Source organism: Vipera ursinii (assembly GCF_947247035.1).
Source record: "Vipera ursinii genome assembly, chromosome: 1".
Lineage (NCBI taxonomy): Eukaryota > Metazoa > Chordata > Lepidosauria > Squamata > Viperidae > Vipera > Vipera ursinii.
This window is the reverse complement of record NC_139512.1, coordinates 241,603,698-241,629,094: the sequence shown is the minus strand read 5'-3', so window position 1 is coordinate 241,629,094 and position 25,397 is coordinate 241,603,698. Positions and strand designations below refer to the sequence as shown.

General features: G+C 35.6%; 1 protein-coding gene and 1 long non-coding RNA gene across 3 annotated transcripts in view; one reads left to right on the top strand and one right to left on the bottom strand.

The window, feature by feature from the left end:
* ORC3 (origin recognition complex subunit 3) overlaps positions 1-25,397 on the bottom strand; it is a 41,686-nt gene that overhangs the window by 6,459 nt on the left and 9,830 nt on the right. For both annotated transcript variants that reach the window (XM_083348607.1, XM_083348608.1), the window contains 12 exons: positions 21,958-22,062; positions 21,206-21,360; positions 20,841-20,977; positions 19,347-19,506; positions 17,600-17,713; positions 14,084-14,217; positions 12,917-12,980; positions 9,424-9,540; positions 8,852-8,931; positions 5,465-5,598; positions 3,614-3,693; positions 1,492-1,589 (listed from right to left, as the gene is read on the bottom strand). In XM_083348607.1, the coding sequence (XP_083204733.1) occupies positions 1,492-1,589; positions 3,614-3,693; positions 5,465-5,598; positions 8,852-8,931; positions 9,424-9,540; positions 12,917-12,980; positions 14,084-14,217; positions 17,600-17,713; positions 19,347-19,506; positions 20,841-20,977; positions 21,206-21,360; positions 21,958-22,062 (1,378 nt within the window). The remainder of the gene's footprint in view (positions 1-1,491; positions 1,590-3,613; positions 3,694-5,464; positions 5,599-8,851; positions 8,932-9,423; positions 9,541-12,916; positions 12,981-14,083; positions 14,218-17,599; positions 17,714-19,346; positions 19,507-20,840; positions 20,978-21,205; positions 21,361-21,957; positions 22,063-25,397) is intronic.
* Positions 10,535-25,054, top strand: LOC310631859. The gene is made up of 4 exons (XR_014490734.1): positions 10,535-11,401; positions 19,364-19,511; positions 23,867-23,921; positions 24,673-25,054. It is a non-coding gene; the product is annotated as an uncharacterized lncRNA (long non-coding RNA).

The following is a 25,397-nucleotide window of genomic DNA, read 5'->3' as shown; positions in this document are numbered from 1 at the left end:
GAAACATTCAACAATCATCAATAAAATCATCTGGTGATAACCAACATCTACATGTAGCTCATTTTCACTATATTCTCTTCAGATTTTAATTCTATTATTTATTTGGAGCACATTGGATCAGGTTTTTAAAAATTGGTTTCACTCTAAAATCAGAATAAAGAGCTTTTTTTGGCCTGTGAAATCCTGCAATATATTAATAAACACATATTTCCTTTGCTTCTATTCTTTTTGTTTAGTTCTTTTAGTTATTCCTTTTGCTCAAATTGTAATAGTCTTCTTAAAGACATATCCTAGCACACTGTAAGTCAAATGTAGACTGGAAATAAGTCACACTTAAAACTATTCAGCCATAGCTTAGAGTTACTACCATCCACTTTTTTTTACTTCTAGCATTGGTCATAATTCCTTATTTAATGAAAAAATTAAAATGACTTTACACTGTGCTAAAATAATGTGTTCTATCCAAGGCATAGTACAGTTTTAAGACCACCTTAAAATCCACTCTAAGGATTAAATAGGAACTATAGCATTCATTAATCAATGTTGTTATAACCCTCATTTCCAAGAACAGTGGTTCTCATAAAAAAAAACAGTACTATAGCTGTGTCTCCAAAGTACTGAGAAAATGTAATTCCACAAATGCAAAGCCACCACTGAAAAGACTGCCTGAATTATCATCAATGTAATATTTGTTTAACAAGGCAAAATATGCAGCAAGATTGTTCTGAAACCTTGGGTGTCCTCAAAAGTTTACCATCAAATTATTAAGTTTAATATGACAGAAGTGGGAAATTATTAAATACATAAGGAGTAATCATCTAGCTGCATATGATTAATGTTAAATTAAATTTAAATATTAATGAAATTAAAATCAAATTTATCGGTTGCCTTGGTACTGCTCATTTCTTTGTCATAGTTGTTTTATTTGGACTGCAATCATCTTCATACCACTTAGGGCAATCCTTATCTTAAAAATTAAAAAGAAAAACCACTGTGTGGGGCCAGAAGTGAATTTAGCAACTGTGTAGACTTGACTGGTGGCAGATATCCAATAACTTAATCCCAAACATTTCTGTCAGATTGGGCAATCTGCAGCTCACAGCTCTTCACTTTCTAATTTTGGTAAACTGCCATACTGAAGTCGGAAAAAGCTCAACACAACTAAAACTACAAAAAAAAATCTATAGGAGAGAAATGAGAAATGGGAGGAGATTAAGATTTATTCTCCATGTTATAAACTACAATCTGTTAAATTCAAACATAGCCTTTTCCTTCCAGTAAATTTATTATGTAAAATTGTGCAACTATTTCTATATTACGATATGCTTTGTCATTATTGTGTAGTACCAACATAGGCAAACAATAGTCCTTACCAACATATTTGCAGAGCCAAATTTCAGTTCCACAAACTTTTTTTTTCCCCTTTGGAAAGGTTGAGACAGACAAAATGAATTTCACAAGCTCCTTAGAAAAAAATAATGCAATGCTCACCTCACAAGGCCATCTATAAAGTCAACAATTTCAAAACGGAGCATTTCAAACGCTGTTAGTTTCTTTACTCTCCTTGACTCTTTCATCTCCAACAAAGTCTATAACACAAAATGGTACTAATCATCTCCATAAGTATTTCCACATTATGTACTAAGCAGATTTTTTTTTGCCTGTGCACAGCCAAATGCTTCTTCAATTGTTTAAGGAATAAGCATTCTTTAAATTGGAACCAATTGTTCTTTTGCAACTATAATCATACAGAAATGCAAAGATACTTTTACCAAGCTAGAAGTGATTAAGGTATTAAATTATAACTTGGGACACTTAGGTTCAAGACCATCTGTAGCCATGGAAGCTTGTCGAGTGATTCTGAGACAGTTACTATTTCTCAAGCAAAACTATTGCAAAGAGTGGTTGTGGGAAAATCTGGAGTAGGAAGTGCCATGTAAGTTATCTTGAGCTCCTGCAGGAAAGGTGGGACATAAATCTAACAAAAGCAAACATAACTATAGAAATACTCAGGGCTTTTTTTCTCATAGAATGCTCAGAACGGAGTTCCGGCACCTTTTTTGGATGGAACCTTGTAAGGTAGGCAAGGCAGGTTGTATGACGTGTGTGAGTTCCGGCACCTTTTTCTTTTACAAAAAAAGCACTGGAAATACTAGATGATTCTTAGATATTATATACCTATTAGTTACACAATTCTTCTACAACAAGAGCAAATACAACACAGCGATCTAAACAACCATTTTAATTCTGCTTGGTTTAATCTGTTTTGCTGAACAACATGATAGTTGGCCAGTCAGGCAAAGGCCATCTCTCCATTTCTCCAAGTTACTTGATATAGAAGAATTGGAGCTGTTACTATTATTCTTACTGGACTGGCTGTTATATTTTTATAGCAGGTTTACATGCACATATAATCAGAGAATCCAGTAAATAAAAACAAGGTAATTAACACAGAGACACACGCACACACTTGTCCTCTTTCATTTTGTAAATAAGGTATGGAATAACAAGTAGGGCAGAAAGAGGTGGAGAGGGCCCCAGAAAGACAGAAACAATTTTACAAAATAAAACTGAAACTATGATTTCAGAACTAGTTGACTTGCATATTTTTACATATGTAATACATATGGGTATTAAGACCCTTCAGAAATACTGAACAGGCATAATATGAGGGCAATTCGGAAATAAACCTCCATTTGGTTATCAATGACAGACATTCAGATACAGAACTTTTATTATACACATTAGAAAACTACAACATTACATTACTTTTTGACATAATCGCCATTCAAATTGAGGCATCCATCTTACAAGGTTTGAAATTCCTTAGTAGTAGTTGCTCGTTGCCAAATCTGGGCTATGGGGGTGGGGTGATCAAAAACATCCCAACGCAACTGCTTCAAAAGTTCTTGGGTGCGTCTAGCGGTGTGCGGGTGAGCATTATCATGAACCAACACCACACTGGAAGTGGTGCCATAGAAAATCCTGCAATGTGAAGATGCCAAAGGAGTACTGCTAGTGAAGTTCTTGGAGCGTGGTCCGACCATCGTTCAGAAGTCTACTGTGAAACGTTACGAAAATTCAGACAAGCCATCCATAACAAGCATTGGGACATGCTGACTTCCACTGTGGTGTTGGTTCACAATAATGCTTGCCCACACACCGTTAGACGCACCCAAGAACATTTGAAGCAGTTGCATTGGGATGTTTTTGATCACCCCACCCCATAGCCCAGATTTGGCGCCGAGCAACTACTAAGGAATTTCAAACCTTGTAAGATGTTATGACAAGTGCCTCAATCTGAATGGCGATTATGTCAAAAAGTAATGTAATGTTGTGGTTTTCTAATATGTATAATAAAAGTCCTGTATCTGCGAGCGTCTGTCATAACCAAATGGAGGTTTATTTCCGAATTGCCCTCGTAAATACAGCTAATAAATACCGTCTGGAGAAGCATCTCTTTCCACATTGGAATACATTAAAATGCTAATACTGTGTTTCGTTCAAGCTGAAATGTCTTTGATTAATTTTGATTTCAGAGGACTTATTATATACACCAGACAACTTATTAGTAACATTAGAATTACAAAGTCAACAGTTAAAATATGCTGACCTTTTGAAGATGATACAGATCGGTTTTCTTCTGAAGCTCTTCCAGTGAGGATATGGATTTTTCTTGATCACCACTAGCTTCTGTGATTTGTATAAGAAAAAAAAGCAAGTATAATCATCTTCCATAAAGGATCCACAGAGAAAAGAAGAAGCTCTATGCACTAAGTGAAAAACAGGTGGGATTTGGTTGTACTTCTACACCCATATTTAGCAAACGCCCCCCCCCCCCATAGAGTTTCAGAGGCCTGGGAGATCTTCCATTGAAGGTGACATTGGAGATGGCAATTGAAATCAAAAATGCCATGGGATCTAGGATTTAGTAGGTAATTTCACGCGCATAAATACAAATCAAGATCAAATCCAGCATGTTTTGAAGAAAAAAAATTGATATTTTCTACCCCTCCTTTCCTCTGGCTTCCTACATTCAAACAAAATAAGATTAAGGATTTATTAAAAGAGAGAAAGAGAGAGAGAAAATGAAGCAACACTGTGAAATCCCTCTGCAATACTTAATCCTGTATTAAACCGTGCTGGACAGATTCTCAGACATTACAAAATACAGTTCAAATGCCTTCCCGGCAGCTTGTTATTGTTTTTAACATACACAGAGACTTTTTCCTTCACTAGCCATATGCGCACATTCAAATAATCTGCACAGTTTAAGACAGAGTCTAACTGAACTAACTTAAAACACAAATACAATGCTCAAAAACAGCTCTCTGATGTATGTGTGCAAGATTTTTATCTATTTCTAATGTTTTGTCCCCTTACTCATATTTGTAATTTTATCTATCTATACTACTGAACCTGAAACTATTTTTGAAATAATAATCCTTTTTTAAAAAAATATCCATGTATTTATTGACTGCCTGATCGTTGTAATCTTTCCCAAATCTTTGTTTCTTACAACCCAGAAGAGCCCATTCTTCTGGGATATGCAGTACCATAATGGGCAGAAAAGAGGCAAAGAGGAATCTATAAGCTTATCTCACGCTTCTGAACTGGCCAAATAAAAAAATGGGATAAGATTTTCAAAGGAAGGAGGAAAAAGCAAGGAGGGCTGTGGGTGCCTTTTCAGTTTATCTCCAACACCCTAGCACAGCAAGGGAAACCTGAGTCTGGAAATCCCCACATTAGTTTTACTGTGGGAGCTGAAATTAACACCCCATGCAACTCCGTTAAATATGCTAAGATATAATGGTAGTCACAGAATTACACAGAATCAGATCGATGCAGGCCTTGAATCTATTTTCCCCTCCCCCCCAACTATGCACTTGAACCCAAGTAAGACATCGTCCAACAAACATTTACTCAGTCTTTTTCTGAAGATGCTCAGTAGAGACCGCTGCTTCCCTGTCACTGGTTCCACTGATGAACTGCTGCTACCATTATGAAATATTTCCTTATCTATAACCACAACCCGCCTTTTAATTTCAATTGTTGTTTCAATTGTTGATTAATTATCTTTCTTCAGACTTCTAATCTGGCATTTAAAACGTTTCAGTTTTGCAGAGTAAGCTTTGATGCTGAGTTGACCAATAACAGCAAAAACTATGCAACAATTTAGCTAAAAGCCATTGTGTTCCTCAAGAAATGTCACTTTAAAATGCAATCCATTGTATTGCAATACATCCATTATTGTTTCAGTTCTCAAACTAATGGGCTAAATTCAACATTAACAAGTGGACTACCTGGAAGCCTAAAAAATCTTAAGGGACCAGCCAATGTATCCCTTATTTGTTCTCATAAAGCCAGGCATTTCTTTTTATAATGAGAGTATTTTCCATATATCTTCAGTGAGTATGGCTGCAGAAAATAACAATGGAATCAGACTATAACAAAACTGCAGTACCTTCAAGATTTTTAAGTTGATGGACATATCTCTCCAATTTTTCTAAAGCCTTTCTAAGACACTTTGCAGAAGAGGATGTAAGAATGTCCACACATTTTTCAAGAGTAGCCACCAACTCATCCTTGGCCAACATCCTAAAAAAAGAAACCAAGAATACGAAGAATTTACTATAGGAAAAAAGTATAGTGAGACAAGTGTAGGCAAATGTAGAGCAAAAGATAGTCCTCCTCAAACTGAGCTTGATGACTGGTGACTGCACAACACAACCATGACACTGTCTTAGCAATAGGGAAATAATCAGCCGCCTTCGTCCATTTTATGTCAACTTCTCAATCTTGGCTACATTCCTGGAATATCCTAATGGCATCTGATTCAAGTAATAACCAAATCCAACCTTGCTTAGCATTTCAAGATCAGCCTAGGCTAGGTGCTGCTATCTAACAAGTGTACAATATGAGACAGTGTTTTGTACAGTGTATTTGCTTACCTTCTCAAAAGATAAAACTCTTATTTAGCATTATATCTACACAACAGAACAAAAGTTCGATAAATCCCAAGAAATACTATAAAGGCAAAACAAAAAGCAAGTTAAATTTTTAACAGATGCAGTATGAACAGAAAATTTGGCTTGGGTTGGCTTTGCTCCGAATTGGACTCAGAAGCCCATCTTAGATTATCTGGGAGAAGTAGGAGCCAGACAAGCACACGGAGAGGGTCTTTATCATTGCGAGTTCTGCCACTTGTATTTGAGACCCATGTCCCTCCTGATTTGTCAAGGCCTCCCAGAAGGTTGATTCGGTCCAAGCAGCAGTTAATATGTTTTTATGAGAATGGTTCTGTTTTCCTTGAATGAAGTATATGCCCCTTTCTCAAGAAGTCATTCTTGGACCCAACTTCGTTGGACAACTTTTGTCCAGTCTCCAGGATCATCCACTCTACAAGTCTTTTTATCCAGGCCCTGGATGAAGTAGATTATCTGGACTTTTTTCAGTCAAGATTCAGACTGGGTTATAGTAGACATTGGTCACACTTGTGGATGATCTTTGAAGGGTTTGGGATGGGGTGTGTGGGTGATACGTCCATCCTGGCTCTCTCAGCAGCTTTTGATGTTATCAACCATAGCAACCTTCTGGAGCAATTCCTAGGGTTACAAGAAGAAGGGAAGGGCACTATTTTGCAGTACTTCTCCTCTTTCGTGGTTGATTCCAGTCAGTGTTACATTATAGGAGAGAATGTAAATATGTACTGATGCAAAAACAAGTGAAAGCAACATTATCTCAAGAGTACCTTCATAAAATGTATTTATTTGTAGAACTTTTACAGTGTAATTTTAAAAATCTTTTCCAAATTAAAATGTAGACATGGAAATGTATCAGAACATACTTGAAGTGCTTGTGACATCAGTACAACTTAAGTTATTGCCTTTTCACCGTTTAAAAAAATGAGGGGCAAAAGAAAGACACCCCCAAATGTTTTTCATCTGGATTCACCCTTCCTTTCTTCCCGCTGCCTCCAGATTGTCAGGATTTGCCAGGATGGAATGTTAAATAATTACATAAAATCAAAATGAAATAAATGTTTTAAATCCATAAATAGAAAGCTTTAGAAATACTGTACACATCTGGAGGTGTGTAAATAAAATCATGTTTGAACAGTTAGGTTAGGTTTTGCTGAAGTTCCCGTTTTCTACAATCCCCTGCCCAGGATCTCCAAGCTATATCTGACAATCAGGAAAACCTTGAAAATACAAACTGGGTTGTATTCTACTGCATGGGGGAAAAACCTGGGAACCACTGCTTTTTCTTTTTCTCTCTACTTTCCATTCTCCCACCACCACCACCACAACCCTTTTTCCTTTCCTTAAGTTTCTATTCATATTTTATATTATAACAAGCTCTAATAAAACATATAAATACCTCGGGGACCACCTGCTGCCGGCGTTAACTTCCCTCCGCCCTGTGCGTTCCCACAGAGAGGGCCTCCTCAGGGTGCCTCCGGTCAGAGAATGTCGGCTGGTGGCCCCCAGGGGGAGGGCCTTCTCTGTGGGCGCTCCGGCTTTGTGGAACCAGCTGCCGGTTGAGCTCCGGATGGCACCGGACCTTCGCTCCTTCCGGCGCGGTCTGAAGACCCATTTATTTGAACAAGCTGGCCTGGCCTGATGGGGGATGTCAGGGTTTTTTAATGGGTTTTTATATTGCTACTGTTTTATCTGGGCGATTATTTAATTCTCTTTTAATTTTTGTATTTTCTATTTATATGTGCCCTGTTCACTGCCCTGAGTCCTTCGGGAGAAGGGCGGTATACAAATTTAATAAATAAATTAATAATAATAATAATAATAATAATAATAATAATAAAAAAAATTAAAGAAATATTAATTGGAGGGCCTCAATTGGTGCTGAAATTAGAAAATTGGGAAACTTAAAAAGGGACCGTTGCAGAAGCATAAATATTTTTTCTCTTTGTGCAAAATACTCCTGGATCCAAGCCACAGTATTTCAGATCTTCTTAATTCATACATGAATGAAATCTCTACCTAATTACACTTCTAGATAATCTTTAGAAAAATATATTTGGCAAAAAATGTCCCTGTGCGTATGATTATGATATAATTAGCATAATCCAAAATGAAAATGAAAATAATTGGGAGGAAAGAACCGTTACCCAAATTCCATAACCAATTCCTGAAATCACATTTGCCTCAACCATCCATCCAACCACCCATCCCTCTATCCATCCATCCATCTATTTTACACAGCCACCCATCTGACAAGTATTAACTCTCATCTCAGCATTACCATCTTATCCTATCGTGTATGCCTTCCTGTCTACGAGAGCACACAATTAACACATCTCAATATTAATTATATAAATAAAGTTTAACGGGGTGGAACATATTTCTGGACCTATACACACACATATGTCATAGGACAGCCTGAGTGGTATACTAATTACTGTATTAGGCCTGGATCATGATGATTCAAGTTTATATTTCTACGTTTTAATTTTAATCAGTTAATGGCTTAACTGAATACAAAGAGTTGCTCCACTGAGTCCTTGGAGAAAGTACTGAAGGATAAAAATTTAAGCAGACCCACAAGCTGAATAGTTTCATCCAAAGATCAAGCAGTCTGAATGAAAAAAAGTAGAATTTGGCTATGCAATCCAGCAGGCAAACCCACTAAAAGAGGACAAACATTAAAAACACTTATTTTATATTTTAAAAAAATATGACCGTTTGCCAGAACAAAACAAACAAACAAACAACCTGTCCCCTTCAAACCACTATTCCTCTGGCAACACATTTCCAACCCCAAGTTCTTCTTAAATAGCCAATGAAGACTTTACTATGTCTTGAATACAAAAAAGAAATGGAAAGAAAGCTACCTCACCAGCTGCATGGCAGACTCATATTCCTCTCTTTCCCATACGCTTTTTTCCAAACATGCACAATACAGCTCTCTGATCTGTAAAACAGGAAATGTTTTATAAACATCAAATTAATGAAATTCTCATTTTTACCAATTTATTACTTACAATAAAAGCTTTATAAATTGGAAGGCTTCACTGATCTCAGATATGGAAAATAACTCCGACCCTATCCAGGAATGTTAGTTCAGTAAGAATAAAGAAAGTTCATACAGATTCACACTGTAAAAATAAACTGCTTTCACTGCCTTATAATAAATGTATTTTTTATTATCTCTTTCCCACCCTGAGGTATATTTTTTACTATTTGCTGCTCAGAAGAAGCCAGAACAATTTGACTAAAATGTCAAAAGGGCTATAAAATACTTTCAAGCCCCTTTTGTCTTTGAATATATTGAGTGGTCTGGCAGTAAAAAAAGAGTTAGTGTTATTTTATCTTACTGCAGTGCAGGCTAAATAAAGAAAAAGCAATACGATTGAAAACCAAACTCAAGTTTTTGAAATATTAGACATACATAAAGAGCACATACTTGTTTGCCTAATGGGTACTTTGGAAGGGAAGATGTGAAAGCATGAAGACACCGCAAAATTGGGAAATAATTTTCATGGTAACTATAGAGATCTTTTAGCAATGTTTGCGTTGTTTCCTAAAATTATAAAGGAAGTGTCTGATTAGTCATTTACTCATTACAAACCTATTTTACAAATTGCATTGCTATTCTGTATTCAACCCAGAAGTAAATTCAATTCAAATGAATGGGATTTATTCCCAGAGACATGAGCAAGCAGATGGCACTCCACACTGCCAGACGGGATCTGAAACGTGTCTCCTACTGGATCTCATAAGATGGATACAAACAATTATGGAGAGACAGACAACTATCACCAACTCCTTAAAAGGGTGGTACCTTTTGTGGGGGGATCATGACACCGCCCTTTACAGCTACAGTGGAATTCCAGGAAAACCTGTGTTTGGTTGAAGGAGATGCTTACATACAGCAAGGCAGCCCTTTCCCATTAAATCTGTAATAGCTAAATTGAATTATTCCATTTGAAAAAATCCCAAATTATTTTAATGACTCCACTGCTAATGGAGTTATAAGAAAATTATAAATACTCCATATACATTAACAATATCTTGTAATTTCATTGAGTTTAATGATGCATTTTCATTTCATTTTAAAGAAATAGAGCAAAAATTGTATCCCTGGTACCTAATAGGCTGAAAGATGAGCATTTTCCCCCAGGATGAGTAGGTCTCCTAGTTTTTTTTTTAATAAATTAAATAAATTAAAAAGATGTGCAGAATGTGCAGAATCAAGTCCTAAATGTCTTGCAGTTTATAGGGAATAATAGATTACAATAATCTTTGGAAGAACCAGAAGACTCAAGTGTTATTAAAACAGGACAATAAAAAGTACAGTAATTCACAGAAGAGGCAAGGGTTTGGTAGAAGCTAGACATCTGTTTGTTCCAGCAGACATAAACAGATATTATTCTATCCCATACATTTCATTTTGCCACTCTGCAGATTTAAGGAGAAAATCTATCTGTACATTAAATTTAGTAAAGTGATCATTTTGTTCTATGATGAACTACTAATACTGAACTGTTGCGTTTCTTTTTGGGGGGACAGGGTAAGGACAGGTTTGTTTTAAAAAAAAAATTAAACTCAACTGTTGTAATAACACTGAAATAAATTGGACAATTTCCAGAGAAGGAAGATTTAACACTGTTTTGGCAAAGTCTTATCTAACCGCTTTTTTTCTATCTAATAGAAAAATGTAGCATTAAAACACTGGTGCTTTTACTGCTTTATTGCTGTACTGTTTCTCCACAGGTGAATAATTTTTCTATATCAATGCGAACTGAAGCCTCCATAAAATAAGAAAATGTTGTTTTTTCCCAGAAACAGTGCTTCATTTTTATGAAAAAAAGAGCACAATCTTTATGCATATTAAACCGAAAGCTGTGAGAACATTTTTCATCCTGAAGTATGGTTTTGTTGTTGTTGTTATTTGGGTTTACAACTTTTCTGTCTGCTGGGTCAAATACAGACATATCAGAGAGAGATGTTTGTAAAACCACATCTTTATTTTACTAGTTCTTGTCAATTCATTTTTCAATAATCTCTTATTTCATTAATATTTAAAACCCATCTCATCATTATATATTTTGTATATTTGAACATTTAGCTTCAGAAAATTCAGTGAGGCGTGCTTCTAAATAAACATGCTGAGTATTTGGCTGCAAATATACAATGCTTTTTGTGGGCAGGTTGCACTAACTGAATCCATCTTTAACACAACATTTCAAGTTTTGGCATGTCAATGATCAATAAGTTTACACATTCCCCTCTTCCTCCTACATCCCAGTTCACTGAGGTTCTTCTTCCTTAGTGCAAACAATAGGCTGTTATCACATCTAACCAGCAAGCCAATTTGTCAATAAGTCCTGGGGACAGCAGTATGCAAGAACAAAGATCATGCAGTTTGGCACTGCAACTCAGTAAGTACATTTAGATTTAACATTAATTCACTATTATTTTAATGACAGTAGGGGACTCAGTGTCTACGATCACACAGGAAAGCTATGACTTAGTTAACTGTACCTTGTGAATGGCTATTGATTGGGTTTATATTACATGGTAAGTAGTAAATCATGGTTTACAAATCGTAATGGTTGGGTTCACATATCACAATAAGACATAAATAGGCAAACCTACATTGTGGCGTAGCTTGATGAGTAAATCTAATCAAGACATGTGCATCATGCTAAATGTATTTTCCTTTACAATGGTTGCTAAACAAGTACACATTCTACTGTATTAAGCCAAAACCAAAACAATCCATGTTTGGCTTAGTATGATTTATGAAGCAGCTAGTTTAGTTAACTGTTTTAAATCGAAGCGCCATGTTTGTCTTAAAATGCTGTTAGCTAACTTAATAGGGAATAAAAAAATAGACACATTGGATAATGCAGGGACATTGCAGAAATGAATTTATATGACCTACAGTATATTCATTCACAGTGACTGTTTTCAGCAATTTAAAATATGGATTTTAAACAGCTTCATCAGTAGTGGCTGCCTCTGAAGGCCAGATATAAAGTTGATTTATGTTTTGCCTTTTGATGTTCCTGTATCCCAGCCTCTCTTTGAATCCCATGTTAATTTAATTTTCTAGCTGTTATTGAAATGTGTCCCCTGTTTTGGAATAATTATCGTAGCAAGTAAATTATAGTAGTCAGATTTATGCTCATCAACCTGCTGTTGAGTTTTTAAATTTTAAAGAACACAGCATGAGAAATCTTTTCATTTTTCAGAGTTAAAATTAAGAGGAAAACAGAATGCAGCATTCAGTTACGGTCCCTGAATCCATACAATATCCTTGCACATTTTCCTTAAGTCTCAAAATCACAAATGGGCAATTTCTTCTCTTTGGATATGTTGAAGTTAATTTCCCATCAGCCCTGGCATGGGCGGTTAAGTGGCAAAAGATGAAGTTAGGGTTCATTATGTCAGGAGATTTGCTGATAAGTATTCTAGGAGGTTTCTCTTTTCAGTCCCTTGCTTTAGAATTCTCCTCTACAAGGTGTTTTTTCTAGAAAGCACAGCAAAAATTTAAAACTTTCATTATAGTAGTATATTTTCCTCCTTTTTTTAACAGATCCATTTTTGGAAGTATGTTTTTCTTTCTTTTTAGACTAGATTGAAATGTACTTATTCCTAATAACTAACTAAAACTAACTATGCTTGAAGGAACAGATTTAAAAGTTCAAGAATTAGTGTAGAGGGTGCATAATCTCTCTGTAATAAAAAATACAATTTCACAATGTATCATTTTACATGAATTCTGAGTAGCAAACCTGATTCTTCCACTTAATTCTCACAATGGAGCAGATCTCGAAGTCGTGAGGAATGAAATGAAGGCACACTTATGTAAAAGAAATTCTGGATGTTATAGAGGAGTATTGCTTAACTGAAATAAGAAACATTGTAGCATTTTTAGTCCTAGATTTTACCTTTAAACATTCATCATCTGTCAGCAATGCAGCCTGCTTCTCTACTTCCTGGCTTTCGACAAACCTGAACAGGGGAAAAGGAAAAGCTAATTTCCAACTCCTTAATAATAATTCTGATCCGAATCATATCATGAGGAAGAGAAGGGGCTTAGACAGGAGAAATCAGGGACATTCCTGTCCTTCTGAACTTCTGACTACAAATGTACTGGGAGAATTTCTTTGTGGAGCGTTTCAACTCAGTTCCAAAAATCAGTATTTCTTGTGCCAGATTCTCCAGCCACATCATTTAAAAGTTCCAGATGCTCCAGAATACAGCAGCACGTATAGAATTGGGTTCTCCCAAGTGATACCACAATTGTACAGGCCAACGTCTAATAGGCTTCCAAATGCAATTCAAGGTCCTAGTTATCACCCTTAAAGCCCTAAAGAGCACAGAGTCACATTTCCATCAGGTTTGACAGGATGGGCATGTTCTGGGTCCATCTTAAGGAACAGCTTCATCTAGCAGGGCCCAGGAAACATGGCTCTCTATTGTAGGAGCTGTCCTATATAACAACCTGTTCTGAGATCCAGAAGGATCTGACCTTGAGGGCCTTCTGGAGGATCATGAAGACATGTTTTTTTCCCCCTCTAAGCCACGGGTGTCAAACTCACCGCATCACGTGATGTATCGCAACGTATCTCGACTTTTTGCATTGCTGGAGCTGGGGTGGGTGTGGCTTTCATATGATGCAACCGGCCCGTGGGCCGGCAGTTTGACACCCCTGCTCTAAGCATTATAGCCTGGATGTTAGCAGAAGCAGAATATGTCTTTTTCTGTGTGTTGATTATTGTGATTACACTGTACCTCAGATATTGTATTATGATTGTCTTTAAAGCTAGTTTGTCTTGGTTTATGTTGGTTTTATAATATTTTTACATATACAGTATTTTGTTGTTAGTTGACCAGAATTATTCATTTAAGATGAGTGGCCATATATTTTTTTAAATAAATAAATAAAATATGAAGAATATTATATGCATTTGCACACATGTGCAATTTAGGGAATTTATTTGTGTATATCATTCACTTTAACTTCTAATGCTTTATTTTTTCTTAAATCAGAAAGATTTCAGAAACGGCAAAATAATTAAATGTAATGACAAGAAGTTTAGATAGTTATTTACCTTCTAAAAGATGGTAATCTTCGAATATTTTCCAACTGATTATGTGATAAAAGTTGTACTCTTTTCTCAGATTCTTGCACTTCACAACATAGCACACTGAGAGGGTGTGAATAAAAATGTTCCAACAGTGACAGCTGTAAGAACAAGGAAGTCAAATTGTAAAGTGAAAATTTGGAAGAACACTGATCAAAACAATTCAAATATTATTATAGCTTTTAGAAAAATAAAGCCATTCTCCTGAACTGTTATTCTGAAGCTGAAACAATATGCATTTTAATATAGTTGTAAATCAGACAGCAGGATAAACATGGCTTGCCTCCAGAAGTAGTGGGTGCTCCAACATTGGAGGTTTTTAAGAAGAGATTGGACAACCATTTGTCTGAAATGGTATAGGGTTTCCTGCCTGAGCAGGGGGCTGGACTAGAAGACCTCCAAGTTCTTTCTGTAATTCTTAATATGCACACGTATACATTAATTCAATCAGTTATCAGAAAAGTTGGACAGCAAAATTATAATAAAGTATATAATATGACAATAATATAGAATAACAAACTGATTTAAAATTGTATATAAAATTCTAACACCATAACATGTAACTTAACTTACTCTGGACATATTTATTCTTTTTTATAGCAGATTTAATTCTGTAGCAATTTGTCCTTTAATACAGTGACCTAACATGTGGGTACATTATATGCAAAATTAGGTTTACGGTCTGCTAAGAGGAAAACAAGATAAAACATATCTAATCATCTTGGCAAATATTCAAATACGCAACAGATGAGACAATGACAGCTACCTTGATAATAAGGGTAGTACAACAAAACGTCAGGTGGTTTCTATCCAATTTGAATTGCAAATTGCAGACAAGTTCTAGAAAAAGGAATTTTGGCTAACTGATCACTGAGGTAGGCACAACATGATGTCTGACATTAAAAAAGACTTACTGCTGAGCTAGGGATGTGTGACTACCACTAGCACTAGTAGCACTTAAGACTTATATTACCCTTTCATAGTGCTTTACAGCCCTCTCTAAATGATTTAGAGTCAGCATTATTGCCCCCAACAATCTGGATCCTCATTTTACTGACCTTGGAAGGATGGAAGACTGAGTCAACCTTGAGCCAGTCAGAATCAAACTTCTGGCAGCGGAATGCAGAATTAGCCTGCAATACTTTATCCTAACCACTGCATCACCACTGCTTTTAATATCTACAGAGTTCCAATTTTTTGTGTATGCACACGTGCACACACTTTTGAGTCAATGATGACTCTTGGCAATCATCTGGACTAGTCCTTGCCATATTCTTGCCAAGATTTTCTAAATGGCTTGCCATTGCCTTCTTCTTAGGGCTGAGAGAGGGACTGGTCCAAGATCACCAGTTGATTTCCTGCCTAAGGCAGGACTAGAAATTCTGGTCTTCCAGTTTCTAAGCTAGTACATTTAACCACTGCATCAAACTGGCTGTCGAGTTCCTATCTAGGATACTCTAAATGCGCATTGATGTATGAAATTAAACTAAGTTCCTTTTATTGTTTAATGTATAGTATTTGGGTCTTAATTATTTGAAAGACTTGTTTTTATTGTAAGGAGAATAGCAGGTCAAGAGAAAAGCCAAGAGAAGCAAGATTTTGTTTAGCTTCTTTTTTTAAAATACAACAAGATACCAGGAAGACTAAAATTAACACCAAACTAAAGGGATCATCAATTCTGTTGGAAAAGATGTCAATTTGTGTGGCAGGATCCTTTGATTAACGAGACCATTGTTAATTAGCATCATAACTTTTCACTGTGTCAGATACAAGGTCTTGTGCTTTTTATTCTTCATGCCAACTCTCTACCTTGTGTTATGCAACAAATTCTACCAACTATCACTTCTTTATTAGGAATATTCAACATTCAAACCCATTCAGAGTTTTATTCTTCCAGTAAGAATATTCCAAACTCAGAATGATTCTTCTGATAGAAACGGTGTGATGCAATCGCTTCTTTCCTCCTTCTGCAGCCCTCTATCCTCCAGTCTTAACAGAATGAGGAAGAAATCTCCAAGAATCACTGGATGCCCACAATTTTTCACCCAAACTGAAAAATTCTACTATATCAAAACTTCTGTTCTGATGGAAATTGATGCTGGACCCAATCTTTAAAATGACATTTTTCAAGATGGATTTTATATACTGGTAGGCCTCGAGTTACAAGGGCCGTTGGGATCGGAATTTCCGTAATCAAGCGATGTGGTCGAAAAGCTTGTCGACCTGAAGAAAAGCCTCTTCTTCTCTCGCTTGACGCCGAGTCCATCTTGTCTAATAGCAGAAGAGGCGGCTGCTCTTTTTGGTTTCCCCCGTCCTCTTTTCTCACCTCTATTTCTGTATTTTCTTTCCACGGATGACATACCTTTTGCCTTTTTGTGAGACGAGGGCTCCATTGTCCCATGTCCCTGAAATAGCAGTGCAGTCCTTTGCCTCTGACCTGCCTTCCCACTGCCCAAAGTTAAAAGATGGGAAGACTCAAGAGAAAGATAAAATTTTCTCCACAATTGTTTTTATTGGGTATTGTTATAGATTGTGATACTAAAGAAACAAATTTGATGTTGAATTTGATAACAGCAGCAAGGCTCTTGGTAGGTCAATATTGGAAGAAAGATAGTTTGCCTACTATAGAAGATTGGTCACTTAAGGTGTCAAATTTGGCAGAAATGGCTAAGATTTCTGCTTATTTGAAGGATCATTCACAAGAAAGACACATTTCGGTCTAGAGAAGATGGATAGATTATATTCAGAACAAATATGGGACTAAAAGTTTCATCTAGCTTATGAATGAATTATAGAATATTATTATTAGTATGTTTTATGGTATTTTTATGAGTTTTTATTATATTTTATTAGTAGTAGTAGTAGTATTGTTTAAGAATATGGATATTATTTTGTTTTTATGTTATTATTATGTTTACTTTTATCTTGTTTGTGCTCATGTTAAAGGGGAGTTAAAGTGCGTTAGGAACTTGGTTACATATATAGTTGGTTAATGTTATTTAGATTTTGATCGTTATTTTTGTAACCCTGTATTCAGTTCTGGGAAGTGGGGGAGGGGGAGGGGGGTGGTTTGGGGGTGGGTTTGTATTGTAACTTTTATAAAACTTTTTAATTAAAAAAAAGATGGGAAGACTCTTTTCCACACTAGCAAAAGGGTAGCCTAAGCCATCAAGCCTGTCACCCTGACTCCTACAATACAATCCAACATTTCACCAGCTGTTTGTAAATAGGGACAACATTCCTATGACTGAATATAAAGAAAAATACCTAAAGGTTAAAAAGTGGGTGACGCCAACAAGTACTTTACCACATACTATTTTCTTTCATATTACTTTTTAACGTGTAGGAAAATTTCTTGTATGCAGGAATACTCAGTAAATCTCTAATCCATAGGCAGCATCATCGTTCATAGTGAAAATTAGACACAAAGTTTACCATCACTCAGAATTCTAAAGTTAGTCAACTACTTTTACTAACGCTTACCTGAAATCCTTTGACAAAATTGTGAACTGAGAAATCATGGTACAAAAATATATTTGTTAGGACCTGCAGAACCTTCTCACTAATTTTAAATGGAAACTGACTGGTTAGAAGTATCTGATAGAGAAAAAAAAACATTAATACGTGAATAAATAATAAATTGCTGAAATAAGGTGGCTAATTATTCCTACAATTGGAATTCTCTACGTTTTGAGAGTTTCTAAATGAGAAATCCTATAATGACAAATGTTCTTTTAAATTCAACAATATTAGTGCTTTTGTATGAACTGAGCAACTGATTTTTTTTTTAAGAACAGAGAATGAGATTGAGAAAATGGAGGCCTAGTTGGCTTGACAGAATTAAAACCCAAGTCTGTTAACCCTGTACTATCCCACAATATACTTTAATGCACAGCAGTTCAAAGGCAAATAAACAGTGCAAGAAGTATTTTCTTAAATGCAAAAAAATGATTTTGAAATGAAAGAACATAGTATAATAGACTTTTAACACAAAAATAATTATAACTGAAATAGTATGATTAAACACTACATAAATGCCATGAATAACATTAAATTAAAATTCTGAGTTAAATTTCCTTTTTTAAAATAGAGAAATCTTTCTTTAAAAATTGCATGCCCCTTTTATTCCATTAGATCAGGGGTAGGCAACCTTGGCTCTTTTATGACTTGTGGACTTCAACTCCCTGAATTCCTGAGCCGGCCACACTGAGGGGAAAAAGAAAGGTTTCCAAGCTGAGCCATGCTGGCTCAGGAATTCTGGGAGTTGAAGTCCACGAGTCATAAAAGAGCCAAGGTTGCCTACCCCTGCATTAGATCATTTGATGTACTAATTAACATCTAACTATACAGTAATATTTTCTCTATCCCTTTTATATTAAAGATCCAGTTGATATTACCAGAAAATCACTGGAATCTATACATTAGCCAATATATTTTAATTTGATAAACCCACTGCTCACTGAAAGTCTGAGAGCAAAATCCAGTATCTGGCAAGCAGAGGTCTACTTGTGTAAAAACTCTCCTGCCCACACCTCCAGGATTTGCTTGAGGGCCAAGGAGAAAAAGTATCACCCATGTTTAGTTCTGCTAATGGAATTAATTGTTGTAGAGAACATATGCATAGGATTTTGATCTGAAATCTACAGTGGCAATTATAATAAAAAGTATAGTACAGGTAGTCCTTGCTTAATGACAAGTCTTTTAGCATCCATTGAAAGATATGACAGACCTCCCCCAAGCTACCTATGATCTGATTTTGAAGTTATGTCTGCAATTTCTCACACACAGTCACATGATAACATTTTGGGCACTTGGCAACCAGCTTGCATTTATGGCTGTTTGTAGAGTCCCATAGTCACGTTACTGCACTTTTGGAGATTTTTGCCAATTTTCAGTATTGACTTCTGGTTTCTGGCAAAAAAAACCTCCCACTGGTGAAAACGGGCTCACTTAACACCATGGTGTTTGGTTAACAATTGTGGCGTTCGCTTAACGACCGCTGCAAAAAAAGGTAGTAAAATTGGGCATGGGCATGTAGTGGCCTGTTTAATAAATGCCACAACTTACAATAATTCCGACCTCAATTATGATAATAGGTGGAGAAGAACCTTTACAGCTACTCAAGAAAACTGATCTTTTTAAACCGTTTTTTGAACAATGAACAGCTATGAACATTTTGGTTTTTATCAACAATTTGCATAGAATATACCTTCTTTTCTTAAAGCATTACCTTATCTATCACTTTAGTTAAATGTTCTTTGGAAGAAAGAGACTGGAAGAGTTCTATACATAACAAAGAGGACACTGAGTGAGGAAGCAGCTTATGGATGACCATTGGAGATGTAGCAATTCCAAAAATAAGGACCAGTGGAAATTCACGTATACAATGACTACGGTAAAAATAAACAATTAGGGGAAAATTAATGTGTATAAGACAATCAGATGCCCTTTGACTTCTTCCATATATATATTTTAATCCCATTTATATCCCGCCCTTCTCCGAAGACTCAGGGCAGCTTACAATTTAAGCACAAACCAATGTGCTTAGCAATAGCCTTCATTCTATGTATATGCCTGCTTATTAGGGCTTTCGCCCCCCCAAGCGGCATTATTACAAAGTCAGCTTAATTGCCCCCAACAATCTGGGTCCTCATTTTACCTACCTCGGAAGGATGGAAGGCTGAGTCAACCTTGAGCCTGGTGGGATGCGAACCTGCACTAATTGCAGGCAGCTGGTGTTACTTAAGGAGGCATTAGCCCACTGCTCCACCAAGGCTCATATTTCAAGTTTACAGAATTTATCGACAGTGTTGTACTAATATAAACAAGAGACCACCTTGATTCCAAAAACTAAAAAAGAGACTTGCACTTTATATGTAAAGTAGACATTCCGTTTTCCTGATCATCATATATTAAGGTGATCTATTAATGTGATAATATACAAAACAGAAATGCAGTTTGTACTATTCCTTGCAGTCCCAGTCAGAAATCAGAAACAGAAGCTTTACAAGTCCCTAGTTGGCTATCATACTATACTACAGTAATCAGCTGTGTTTAATCTAAAATCTGGTCTAGTTGAATTGCATATTTGAATACAAAGACAATGTAATTTATAAAACAGGAGACTGCTGTGATCAGTATATAAATCACATGATCTCTATGTCTGCTATTTTTAATAATTTGTCCATCTTCCTCTATTATCAAGATTAACAATATGGTCTGCAGCACATAGTAACTTTTTAGCTTGTGAGATTTTAACTGTGATGCCTGGATATTTTCACGAATGTGTTTACTACGGTAAAATGAGAAAAAGCATACCTAGAACCTATTTTTGTAATGTAATATAATGGAATTATGATATGATAAGCAAGAGTCCAACCAAATTACAAAATTCTGAATTTCTTTTTTTATTAATGCCGAGCAAATTCATCTCTGGATTAAATTTGCTCAGAGGCCAGCTAACAAATGTTTGCAAGCCTACTGGTTGAATTGTAAAAAAACAAAACAAAACTGGACTGTAAATATGACTCCATAAGACATATGCATTTTTCTATAAAACCTTCCCTCTACAGTAAATTTCATAGGCAAAGCTAATTAACTTCAGAACATCTGTACTTCTTACAAGCAATAAAGAAAAAGCAAATATAAATCCAATTAGTAATTTATTTCCTGTAGAAAATGAGCATGGACCAGAATAGCTTCAATTTTTAATTTGTTATATTACCTGCTCATAATTATGAAGTCCTGCAGAACTTTGGTTGTGAAACTTTCCATATCCTTAAAAATAATTACAACTGGAGGAGATTCCCAGTGTCTGGATGAAAATGTTCTCTTTTTACATGGAGATTCAGTTTCAGTTTTCTGCAAATCATATTGCATATATTGAAACAATGAATTGAGGGGGAAAAATACATTCTAGACCATGATCTAAATTGTGAAATCAAAACAGCTACCATCGCATTTTCCAACATAAAACAAAAAAGGGGAGATATAAATATTTAATCACTTAGATACAGTACACAAGTTCTGAAATGCCTATAAAATTTTGAAAAGAATAGCACTATGCGAACTAATAATTTTGAAACTTACTTTGATTACATTCTTATACCAATCAGTAAGCGATGCTACAGAGCAGCGTACCCTTCTGGGCAAAATCTTGGGACATTCCTCTTCCTCAGATGAATCCACTTCTATATCACAGCCCATGAGCTGCATAATCAACTTTTGTAGCAGCTGCTTTATGCCTTTCCAATTAAAAAAAAATAAAGACAAAATTGAAAAGGCAATGACAATGTGAAATGTTTGAGTTATTCCAAAACAAAAAATAGAATTATATTTTTCTAGCTCTTTCACATAATTCATTGTTGTTTAATTTGGGATCCTCCAACATAAACAAATCCAAATTCTACATCAAACCAACTGAAAACTTTATATGAAAAAGATACCTAATTATACAATCTAAATCAAACTGCCAGCCCACAGGCTGGACACGTCACCCGGAAGCCGCACCCAGCCCATTGCCAGCAATGGCAAAATTCTCTCCATATGTTGCATGACGTCACATGATGTCACGAGTTTGACATGTCTGATCTACATCATTTATAGTAAGCAAACTTGCACAATAACTTTATTTTACTTGGTTTACAGCAATAACAAGGGGAAAAAATCTCAGCTTCCATTGGTTTCTGAAAGGCACCATGCATGTGCCCATTCACAGTTCAAAAGTAGCTTTTCCCCTTGAAATCTGAAGCAGTGCATATCCAAACAATTTTATAGAAGTACATACCATGTTGCTGAAATCATTATGGTAAAAGTTTCCACAATATATTACAATTTTTTACCTGGACATTCTTTGGCCTTCAGTGACACCACAAAAGGAGTAACATCATATCGAAGAACCTCAGAGAGACTTTTAATTGTTAGTTCATGGTCTGTAACATTTACACCTAGGAGAAAGAGCAGCCAAAACTGTATCATTGCTCTTTATGGATAGCTAAAACCAACAGAGAAAATTGCAAAGTCAATTTGCAATTCAAAACAAATACAAACACATCCAATATTAGTGGAGGAGGTAGCGCTCAATGAAATTTTAATTGCAGGACCATTTTCAGGAGAAAATAAAAAAGATGCTTAGGCTCTACTAACATTCTTTAAAAATGATAAAATTAAGATTCATGGCAAAGGAATGTTACTATACTCTGAACTGGCAACAGGAGAACTAGGCCTTTTGCCCAAAGATGAATTTCATAAGGATTTTTTTTTATTAAAGTCACAATTGCAATTTCCATCTGACAACAAAAGGTCACATAAAATGCTGTCCCTAATAAATTGTAATCAGCAGAAGTCAACTTCATAGAAATTTCAGAGACATATAGACTAGTTGTAAATGCTAATGTAATCTAACATATAAGAAAGTAAAAAATATACAGTAAATCAATTCTAATTTAAAAAGAACTGCATTTTATGGAAATTAGGCTTGTTCAGCTAGAGCAGGTAGGAGATAATACCCTTATCAATACCCTACATACCCTTAATTGATTTTCCCTCCTATGACTTTCTCTCCCTCATATCCAGAATATTTAAAGGAAGGGCTCTTTGAGGAAAACCAACTTAAATGTGATCATACTACTATCTTACATTTGCAACAAAAAAGGTAAAGAAAAGCAGAACAGTGACTCTAATTACCTTATGGTCACACTAGGCTGATTAAACGTAAATTACACTGTGTTCATTAAAATGTGTTCATTTAATTTTATTCTGATATACTGTATTTTTCCGTCTATAAGACGCACCCTTCTATAAGACGCTTTGCCATGCGAATTTCTCTGCGCCAATCAGAGGTTCAGCGGAGCACCAAACTGTTGAGCCGGCAAATCCGGAGGTTTGGCTGGCTGACGATCTTGCCCCCTTCCCCCTCCCGTTAGTGGCAAGCCCACAGGGGCTTGACACCTGCACCAGGCGGCATGGCAACCCACACAGGCATGCCCTGGGCTGCGGAGGTTACCATTATTTTTCTGTGTATAAGATGCTACACTTGTATAAGACGCACCTGATTTTTGAACAGGGTGTTTGCCGGACAAAATAGCATCTTATACAGGGAAAAATATGGTACTGTATATCTCACTGTGCAAGAATTTTAGAGTCAATTTATTTTCTTTATATGCCTGAGATCAGCAGGTTTGGCCTGAAAGTCATCACTGCAAATGACACCACTGGTGACAAAATTAGATAAGTAAAATATTTTTAGATTATTGCAATCATTTGTACAAGTACTGCAATTTCCAGAAATAATTATAAATTTATGCTGTGTTTCATCTCTTTTAAACAAGTTAATTTATTTTCTTTTCATTTCTTTAAAAACAGAAAGGAAAAAATGCAAGCATGTAAGAAGCAAGCATATGCTGTAATCGATCAAACAAAAATGTATCAATGACTATTAATATTTTTCCACATAATAAGCAATGACAGAACTCAATGCAGACATTTGAGTCTTACTTAATATAGAAGAAATACCAGAATGTAAACTACAAAAAGAAAAGCATAACACTTGACTTCAAAAAGAAGAAATATTGAACCTGTTCACTTAACTTTCATTTTTGTGATATTAGGAAGAAATACAGAAATATATTTATAAATATCAGGAAGCAGCCAAAATTGATTATTTTATAATGCTGTGTATAAAGAATGTATTTCCATAACTTTTAAAATTGTATGTGGCATTATCATTCATCTTTTCTTTTTTTCTCTCAGGGGGAAAAACAGATTGTACCAAAAACCATGAAACAATGGTTGGAATATATAAGAGGTATTTGAGCTTACATTTTAGCTACCTTTATTGCACATTACACTGCATTTAAAACTTGGAACATAGCAGATTGTGACACTGCAGGTGTCCTGTGTTTTGAAAAACTAAGTAAAAATAAACTAAAACAAGAATTGTAGGGTGGTCTGAAGCATCAAAGGCTGCTGACCTAAGAAAAGACAAGTGGACTATCCTAGAAATAAAAAAAAATGTGCTATATACACATAAAACGGAAATAACAGAATCTGGAACCACAGGGAACACACATAGAATAACTTGTCAACAAACAAACTATTAGCTAAGAATGTATTAAGAATTTACAATATACAAAGATTAGAGAAAGAGGATAAAATATTATTGTATACTATTTGAAATTGGCCATGCCAAAGCTGATTTAAAATCCCTGGGGTGCTGTACACAGGAGTTCTACGGAACAGTGAAATATAAAGCATATTATACTGTATAATTTAAACACTTTCCTTAAGGATTTAAGATGAAGTTAACCATCCTATTACCTTTAGGAAGCCACACAGGGTAAGAACATCATTGAGAAGTTAAGTTAGGTCCATGTGCTGCAAACCACATGAGTTCAGAGAAAAAAATATGGAGGCTAATTAGACGTTTAGGAAACGTTTAACAGTAGGAAGAATACTGGGCACAGTCAGGCAGGGACTTCTTTTTCAGTGGGTTCTGAAGAATAATGTTTCGTGTCCAATCTTTAATGGAGAAAAATTATTTTCTGTGATTCCCATAGGATTTGGAGGAAACTCACCAACATTCCTGAACTGAAGCTGTTCTGTAACTAGGAATGGACTCCAAGCCAACTTGCAAGACGGACCAGTTATTGGAAACATTTGTGTGCAGTTATTGCTGTCCAAGGAGGACATGCCAAGGCCGACATATTTTTGCCTCGCACAAATATGTAGCTTTGGAACATTTTTCTCAATGAAGTAAATGAACAAGGATCATGTTTTGACTTATTTGTTTAATTGAATCCTTGTTTAGTTTTAGGACTTGTGTGGAAAATAGGTCATGATATCTATCGGTCACATGTATGCAGAACTATTAAAAAGAGTTCATAAACATTTTAGCATCACTGTAAATGAGAAGCTCAGAATCTTCTTCTCTTTACATAGTTTACATTTTCCCAGGCATTCTTTCTCTAACTAGAGTAGCTTAGAAGTCAGACACAAAGAGAAACTCTTCAATATCACATTTTTACAGTCAGAAAAGTTTGCTTATGTATGGTTTTGCTACTAAGTTTGATGACATAACATTCTACATCACTGGGGCAAATATGTACAGTAGCGGCCAAAATTGTGGAAACCTTTTGGGAAAAGTGTATTTTTGAGGTTTGATGGCTAATAACACCACTTTTTGTGGAGTAGTACCATAAAATTATATATCAATGGAAAGATAATTTAATCAAGAACGTAATGCAACATAGTTTGTTCAATTATCTGTACTGTATTCTATGAA